The 8,570-nt window shown below is 49.5% G+C and overlaps 1 protein-coding gene across 1 annotated transcript; it reads right to left on the minus strand.

The window, feature by feature from the left end:
• Nucleotides 1-4,302: 4,302 nt before the first annotated feature.
• Nucleotides 4,303-8,335, minus strand: EI90DRAFT_2965501 (uncharacterized protein). The gene is made up of 5 exons (XM_039055532.1): nt 7,872-8,335; nt 7,667-7,812; nt 7,467-7,617; nt 5,842-7,413; nt 4,303-5,794 (listed from the first exon to the last, which is right to left on the minus strand). The coding sequence occupies exons 1-5, from the start codon at nt 8,031-8,033 to the stop codon at nt 4,580-4,582; spliced, it is 3,246 nt and encodes a 1,081-aa protein (XP_038922166.1). The 5' UTR covers nt 8,034-8,335; the 3' UTR covers nt 4,303-4,579.
• Between the last annotated feature and the right edge of the window lie 235 nt (nt 8,336-8,570).

Below are 8,570 nucleotides of genomic sequence, written 5' to 3' on the forward strand. Positions count from 1 at the left end.
TAACTCAAGTGCCAGGCTTTCACATACAACCCAGACATGACTAAAATCTGACGCCACAACCCAGAGGACACTGTCACCCCAACCATACCAACTAGACAATCTTACCCTGTTGTTGTTGATATCAAATTTGTTACCCCGCGGTCGCGACATGACAGAGCAGCATATCCCACTACATTACAACAGTACATGAGGGGACTTTCACAGCATGGAGTGTCATCGGGTCAATCTTACCCTGTATTGATGAATCGTCCACTCAGATGGAACACACGGGAAAGCTGCACTGCCATGTACAAACATGGCTATGAGATCCAGTCAACACATAAGGTGAGCTCAATAGAGGTGGAGGGATCTATCCCTGCTGTGAAATCCGAGTTTTGAGTTCTATGTTCAAGAGGCAATGCCTGTGTGCAGAGTGATGATGTGGTTGCAAAAGCCAGCCATGGCAGAGGAAGTGCAGTGCACCAAGTGTGCTATAGTTTTCCCAGACACAGCCATGTGGCATAGAGACTAATGGTGGTGGTGTTATGGGAACATTTGAGGTTGGGAACGGCAGGATGGGGTGAAGTGCTGTGGCCCAACTGAAAATTTTCCTGACACGTGATTATACTTTTGTATCCGAGCCCATTGTAGCAGAGTTGGCCAAATCTATTTGTCTATTTGTCCATTGTAGCCGACAGTGGGTTTGCAGTCCACATTGTAAGAACTAGCGATGTTCCAAATGCCTCTTGGCTGGTGCTTGACAGCCGACTTTCAACTTGGGAAAGGGAGCCATTGTCAGGGACTCGTCCGGGGTCGAGGGGGTCCGGGTATAGCGTCTGGGACCGAGAGCCTGGCGGGGGGCGGATTGGGCGTGCGTACTGACAGGCCCGATGTGGGACAGTAGTCCCTGGCCACTTAGACTGAAGTGGAAAGTTGTTATTATTATTAAAGGGGAAATATTGTACTACTTACCTGAAGTGGAAAGTTGAGAAGAAGGCTACTTCTTCGGTTCCCACTTCAGGTTCGTTTATATACATGCGGCTTGGATCACATGACGGATGCCACGTCACCCTCGCACACAGCCGTAACCACCTGGGTGTCTCCGTGGGAGATCCCGAGGGTATCCGGTGCAGGCGCGCGTGCTGGGCACAGCGGGAAGTCGCCCGAGGTGCCCGGGCTGGGTACATGGTGGGCGCGCTGCAGATGGGTCAGTTGTACATTGATACAGGGAAAGTCGTCCATGTAGAATAAAGAGAGAATAAAGGGGAAGTAAGATAAGGAGAAACTGAGGAGGGGAGGATGAGGGGGAAGAAGGGAAAGGGGGAGGGGGTAAGGAAGGGTGGACTGGCGGGGTACCGGGTCAGGTTGGGCCGGGTGGAGCCGGGTCAGGCGGGTGCGCCCCGACAGCCATGAAAGTCTTCAATGATACACCAGTGGCGAAATTAACGCCCCCGGACACCAGCAGTCAAAAATGAGGTGAAGAACTAGCATTAAACACTACAAATGCCTCTAGTGATTGACAGCCAAGTCTCAAAGTGTTTGAAGACCACAATACACCAGCGACGCACTTAATGCCTCCGGACATTAGCAGTCAAAGATGAGATAGGTAAGGTTGGATGTCACATGATGTGAAAAATCGTGTCCGGAATTACTTGGGATCACTCAGGAGCTGTGGGAGCTTTTGAGAGCTTGGGAGTATGCAACCAATCTCCAGAGCACTCCTGAGTGCTCTAGAGCCATACCGGTTTTCGTGACGTGGGGGCGGCCCTACCTCAGAGCTGGACACTTGCAGTGTCCCAGGTAGCCAGGTGCTGGATCCTATCCCAAGCTCCTCAAACTCACTAAGCGGGGACTGAGTTGTCATGTATTATGGAAGGTAGCTACAACTTGCCTAAGCGGGGACTGAGTTGAGAAGAAGGGTAAGTTTCCCTATTCCCCGCTTGGCTGCTATAAAAGGAAATGTACTGTACAGTTCGTAACGTGACTATGGGTAGAAGCCGAGCATGTTCCCGCAATGCGGAAAAGGTGTCACATGGGTTAAGGCGAGTTGCTCGCCTTGACCCACGTGATTTTTCCCACGGGTTCGCATGCGGGCTGTAGTTGTGAAAGATGGGAGGATGAGGGAAGTGGGGGGAGGTTAGGGAAGGTGGTTCTGGGGTTGTATGGTCAGGTGTGGTTGCCCTGACAGTATGCTTGGCACACCGGTGCCGAACCACCTCCCATGAAAAGCCATGGAGGTTGGGGCTGTGAAAGGTTGCTTACTATTTTGGGGACGGTACGTTCCGTTCCCCCGTTCGCCTCAGGCCTCAGGTAGTCCATCTAAATATAAGCTTTAATGTGCTGTATATTCAACGGGGTAGAGGTAAAAGGCTACCGGGCCTTTACAACTACTCCGAGGTATATATATGTAATTTACATATCTCGGCACAAATAAATAAAGAAATAAACACATCACTATAATGGGAATTATAGTGATGCAACATAATATAAATATCACTATAATCGGAATTATAGTGAAGTAAGGTTAATCCCTTACAGGCTGGAAGCACCCCACGCCCACCGTAACATCCATGGTTAGCGTGACGCTACACAAGGAGGACTCACTTCTTGCACGAGGTCCCAAACACGAAATTCTCCGTCATACTGGATTCTCACCGTCACATCGTTCGAGATGGCCATTACACTCCCGAGGGAGAGTAATTCTGAGTCACCAGCGCTGCTCCCTCCATTCGTTTAGTCGAGGAGCGTACATGGGAAAGATCAACATTTGCAAAGCACTTCACGTAACAGCAGTGACCTCTGCACGGTTCCTGAGCAATAGATCTGAAAGAGGCATTAATTCCTCGAAACTCTTTAAAGCCACCTTCGATATTTGCCTGGGGATTTATAATTGGTTGAGATGGCCTAGGCAGTATGTATTTTGCTGCGGAACAATGCATCATGGTGTATTGTCCTTGGCAGTGGCTTAACTAGTTGAATGCAATCGGTGCAGTTGCACATGAAAGTGAGGTGCCAAGAGATATTCTAAATTCAGATGAGTACGAAGGGCATTCACTGGTCGCAGAACAGAACTTTCTTGGCGCAACACCATCAGAGGTTAGCGCTACAATTTTATCGTGACTCGGGTTTCCATGTGTACGCGTGGAACAACCATGACACTCTGTAACCTCTGTCACAGTGCGCCTCGGCCTCCTTATACGCTCACTCTCACTATCCACAATGGGGTCATGATACCAGCATACGAGTTTTTTTTACTGTGACAATACTTATTCACAAACCCAACCTACCAACCAACTATCAGTATTGCGTCATTCGGCATGAGATACGATAGCGCAGATCCAAAGCCAGGCAAAACTTAAGCGGATGCGAATCTACGTAATTCTAATCCGTGCGTGAAAAAATAGTGCTTCATCAGATCAAAAATGGCTCAGGCGAAATAGGTGGGATGAAACTCGTCGGGTATATGGCATGTCTCACTCTGCTGTGAACGAAATTCCCATGTACATGGTAAGAGGCATGGTGGAACCTCACACGGATTCGTACAATCGACAGAACGACCATCCCGGGAGAAATACACATGGGCACTCCGAGTATTTGGCAAGATGGGTGCAAGGATGGGTGCATGGAACATGGGAAGGGTACAAAAAGAGCTCTGTGCCTTTGTAGTCACCTACGCAATTGATGGGTTGAGCCCATTCACCAACGTACGTGGGAAGAGGCTTCATTTGAAGGCAAAGCGATGAGGGAAAAGAAAAGCGGGAAAATGCACAGAATAGTTAGATTCCACCCTACACCTCGTCTCCTTGATTCCTTTCGAATTTCACCATATCCCGCACCGCTCTTCTGCTCCTTTCGAAATCAAGCCGCGATGACAAACATCCTATGAACTAGGCCGGGCTGGATATGAATGGTAAGAAGAGGAAGAGTTGGAGGGAAACTATCCATTGACCGACGATAGCTATGGTGGAAAGATGAAGGTTACGGAGCCTCCTAGAGGCACAGGCGCCCAAGGCGAATGATCAGGATGAAACTATGTAGCGGGTTTTCGAAGGAGTGGGCCAGGATATACTATGGAATTGGTGGTAGCATGCTGTAGACACTGGACGGTAGTGGTCAGCTCGAAGAGCGCAGATATTGTCATGGGTATGTGTGACGAGTTTGCTGAATCAAGACCGACTCAGAGCCGAATGGGTGCTCCGACTACTCGTCACTCCTTGACGTCAATGACTCAAGCTAGAACATAATCGATTTACCCATGCTTCGGACTTCCCGCTCCACTCAAACACAATGGCTCGACAAGCATACATTCCACAAATTACCTGTGGTGTTGGGATAGTACCCACCCCATATTCCAAGTCTCGGCTTCATTGCGTGCAGTGGTGCATGGATACATGGACAATAGGGGTACAAACGAGTGTTCTTGTAATTATCAAGTTACGATCATGATTAGTTGTGAGCGGAATAACCAAGAAAACCCATAAACGTTTCATCAATAGTTCCAAACCAAAAATCAATGTCAATCCCCCAGTATTCCCAAACTGAGCACCCAACTGGGCTGTGTAGGAAACGAGAAATGGGAAGGTCCAAGGTCCCAGGTTGTTCAAATTAGTGGCTCGGAATCACATCCAAGGTCAGAACGAGCAGTGCGTAGTGTATTGAGTGACCTATCCAAATTGGAGGTGTGTAATCCTGGGTTAATGGCAGCCAGCTCGCGGTAGAGTTTGACGCATTCCTCGATGAATGGGAGTGCCTCCGAGTGCTGTCCGAGATCCGAAAGAGCGCTATATAGGTTCTTGAGCGACCACGCCAAACCTGCGTTGTATGATTCTGGGTGAATGGCAACTAGCTCGCGCTGGAGTTTGACGCTTTCCTCAATGAATGGGAGTGCCTCTGAGTGCCGTCCGAGATTCGAAAGAGCGGCATATAGGTTGCTGAGTGACCAAGCCAAATCTGGGGTGTATGATCCTGGGTGGATGGCAACTAACTCGCGCCGGAGTTCGATGCATTCCTCAATGAGTGGGAGGGCCTCCGAGTGTCGTCCGAGGTTCGAAAGAGAGACAACTAGATTGTTGAGTGACGAAGCCAAATCTGGGTTGTATGATCCTGGGTGAAGGGCAACTGACTTGCGCCGAAGTTTGACACTTTCCTCGATGAATGGGTGTGCCTCCGAGTGCTGTCCAAGTCTTGAAAGAGAGACAAATAGATTGTTGAGTGACAAAGCCAAACCTGCGTCATATGATCCTGGGTGAACGGCAACTAGTTCGCGCCGGAGTTTGACGCTTTCCTCGACAAATGGGAGCGCCTCCGAGTGCCGTCCGAGATGCAAAAGAGTGGCACATAGAGTGTGGAGTGACTGAGCCAAATCTGCGTTGTACAATCCTGGGTGAATGGCAACCAACTCGCGCCGGAGTTTGACGCTTTCCTCGATGAATGGGAGCGCCCCTGAGTGCTGTCCGAGATCCGAAAGAGCATTACACAGACTGTTGAGTGACGCAGCCAAATCTGGGGTGTATGATCCTGGGTGAACAGCAACTAGCTCGCGCTGGAGTTTGACGGTTTCTTCAATGAATGGGAGCGCTTCCGAGTGCCGCCCGAGATTGGAAAGAGCTGAATATAAAGCGCTGAGTGACCAGGCCAATTCCGGGGTGTAGGACTCTGAGTCCACGGAAACAAGGCAACGGCAGAGTACAACTGAATCCTTTGCTGCTTCATATGCCTCCCTGAATCTTGAAAAAAATTCCAGGTTCAAGCCGAGCTGGAAAAGCACATTGGCCAGCATGCAGATAGCATCCTTTGACCTTTGGTCAACCACCAACTGGGAAAACATGAGCTAATTTCTTTAACACAATTGATAATCCACACCTCAGCCCACTCTGGGAGTATCGAGATACTGATGTAGCCTTCCATTCTCACGCAGACTTCCATCCAGCGAGTGGCTTGCTGACTCAAAAATGTGCGAACTGATTTATCGAGCCCCTGCGACTGTTCCTGGACTCCACTGAGGTGATAAACTATGTAGCGACATGCGTAATGCAAGTGCTTGGATAACTTCTCTGGGGGAATGCGCGGCAGCTCATCTTTTTCGTACAAGTCCTCAATCAGTCCAAGGCCCTCTAAAGAGGAGAGATCCTCATTCAGAATCTCAGTACATCGGAGGGCAATTCTCGCATTCTCCCGTCCAACATCTACTGGACTGCAACGAAGGCTGATTAATCGGGGATCGATCCGTTCTAGAATAAAGTCGCGGAAAGATTGGTGTAAGATGCGAATCGGATTGTCAGGATCCTCAAGTCCTGACAGGAGAGGCGCAAGTTCAGCCAACGTATATCGAACTGACGACTTCAAGAACGGTGACAAAATTGCATCCCAAGCTGCAACAGACAGAGGCTGTTGTGCAACGAAGATTGCCCCCATCACAACCGGATAGTCGTGCCCAAAATCTTCATCTTCCCAACCGCACTTTTTTAGAATGCTTGAATACAACCGATCCATCATTCCCTCAGCAGAAACCGTCGATCCCTTTGCCCCTGTGCCAAGCAGCCCCTCCAGCGTCCTCATAGGGTCCTTGCTGGCCTTCCTCATGTAGCGAAAAATGGTACTGATCCAAATAAACAGGCCACCTGCTCGTTCCAAGATTCCCTCCACCGTTTTCTCGTCCTCAAGCTTATGCTGCGTATCGGGATGACAATTCTTCAGCGTTTGCAGCTGGGAACGTATGTATGTAGCGCAGTCCTGCACGTTTGCGTCATCCAAGAGATCAATGGAAAGACGATCGATAGGGAAATGGGATGAGAGGAAGCGATTGACAAGATCGAATTGTCTTGATGTGATGAAGAATTTTATGCAGGACGGTAATTTGGGCACTTCTTCCCGAAGAATATTCGCAAGGGACTCAAATGCTTCTTCGTCACATTCATCTAAAGCATCGATGATGACCACCATAGGACGGTCGGAAAGTGGAGGCTTATGCAGGAGGGGTGGAGCCACCAATCTCCTGAATTGCATCGCGAAAGGTGCTGTTGAGAGTGTAGGATCATCCTGAAGAGCAGAGATAATGGAGGAGCGATAAGCCTGATCGCGCTTTGCTAACGCTCGAGCCATCCCGCTGAACAGACAATCAGGCCGCGACTGTTCGCCAGCCTTAAAAAAGAAGCTTAGCAATAGGGAACGCTCCCTTGCGCATCGTTCCGCAATCGTGTGCGCAATCGAAGTCTTCCCAGCACCGGCCACAGCAGTGAGTAGCATGACACGGTTCCCGCTGTCCCTAGTGTCGTGGCACCAGGCCATGATCTGCTCCGTAAGACCGAGCCTAGTGCCTTCTAGGCACGTCTGAGTTGAGTCATGGTGCGCGACATCAGGGTATCGGAGTCTGCCAAGAATCAAGTCATCTTCGATGACCGACAATTTCACTCCAACCGTTAAATTCGTTCTAAGCTGCATCAGGAAAAATCAGAGGGATTATGGAACGATACCGTGAGGACAATTACCTGAAACGACGCCAATGCTTTGTCAAGATCCTTCTTTAGGGAATCAATCCTTCCCGGATCTCTCAAGTGGGACAATGCATTGATTAAAGCTGACCGTTTCTTTATTTTTGTGCGTCTTTGTTCTATTTCGGACTTGATCCTCTGTAGCGCACTGAGACTTGATGTAAACACAAAGACTATCAAGAGTGGATGAACCTTACCGATCAAGCTTTTCAGCGCTCTCCACCCATGGCTTTGCCTCTTCCGTTGACGGATCATAGGACTTAATGGCTGCAACTACTTCGGCCACGTTGTCCACAACATATCTCCCAAAATCCTCCCATTCTTTCTTATTCTCCTTGAACTTCTACCCGACCCGAACCATTAGCCTTTGTCCGCGCGAACCCAGCATGAATAATTACTAACTTGAACCTCGCTGATGATAAATAGTGCGCCGTTGGTCGCGCTCTTTAGAGGAGGGAACATATCAGCCGCAGCGTTGACGGCTGTGAGAATTGGTATCGCCATATCGCCTCCCGCTGCGAGGATCTCATCGATCTTTTGCCTGAGACCTTGTCGCAGTGACATGATCGATGTTGACAAGTGGATGGAGGAGAGAGATCTTTGGGCGCTCAATACACGTGGTGAGCTTCCAAATGCTCAAGGCCCCTGAAGCCTTTGTACGATTATGGAAGGATACTTGGATGCATTGAGTGAGTGCCCGATAATATCGGGGCCGCTTATCCGTGGAGGCATTTAATTATTGGGGGAGAGATGATCATAACGATCGAGTGTATGAGGACCGGAATCAGGCCCCTCAGAAATGCAAGCAGACTGAGCACCGAATAGAAACTCCGTACGAGCTAGCAGGAAACCGGAGGAAAGGATTGGCTCAGCGGCAAGCGCCGGTGGGATCTCGTCGTTCGTCGCTGCATGCCATCAGCTGTCATACTAAGTACAAAAGGGCCACCGTCTCTCGATTCACTGAAGTCGTTCTCTACCTTCGGTTTTCTTTTCTTTTCTTTGAGCGCCCGTTTTTGGACTAAGTACACCCTGGAAGTGCCCACTACAGACGTTCCGTAACCGTCCCCCCGATGTCTCATTCCGCTCTCGGGCTGTTATTCC

The sequence above is a fragment of the Cantharellus anzutake genome, assembly GCF_015039405.1.
Source record: "Cantharellus anzutake strain C23 chromosome Unknown EI90scaffold_4, whole genome shotgun sequence".
Lineage (NCBI taxonomy): Eukaryota > Fungi > Basidiomycota > Agaricomycetes > Cantharellales > Hydnaceae > Cantharellus > Cantharellus anzutake.

What these genes read in the sequence shown, in the direction of transcription:
- EI90DRAFT_2965501 (XM_039055532.1), bottom strand. Translation starts at nt 8,033, where the DNA reads ATGTCACTGCGACAAGGTCTCAGGCAAAAGATCGATGAGATCCTCGCA. An exon ending in AGCGCTGAAAAGCTTGATCG is followed by an intron (nt 7,618 to 7,666) that starts GTAAGGTTCATC and finishes ATCAAGTCTCAG; the next exon opens with TGCGCTACAGAGGATCAAGT. An exon ending in TACTCCCAGAGTGGGCTGAG is followed by an intron (nt 5,795 to 5,841) that starts GTGTGGATTATC and finishes ATGTTTTCCCAG; the next exon opens with TTGGTGGTTGACCAAAGGTC.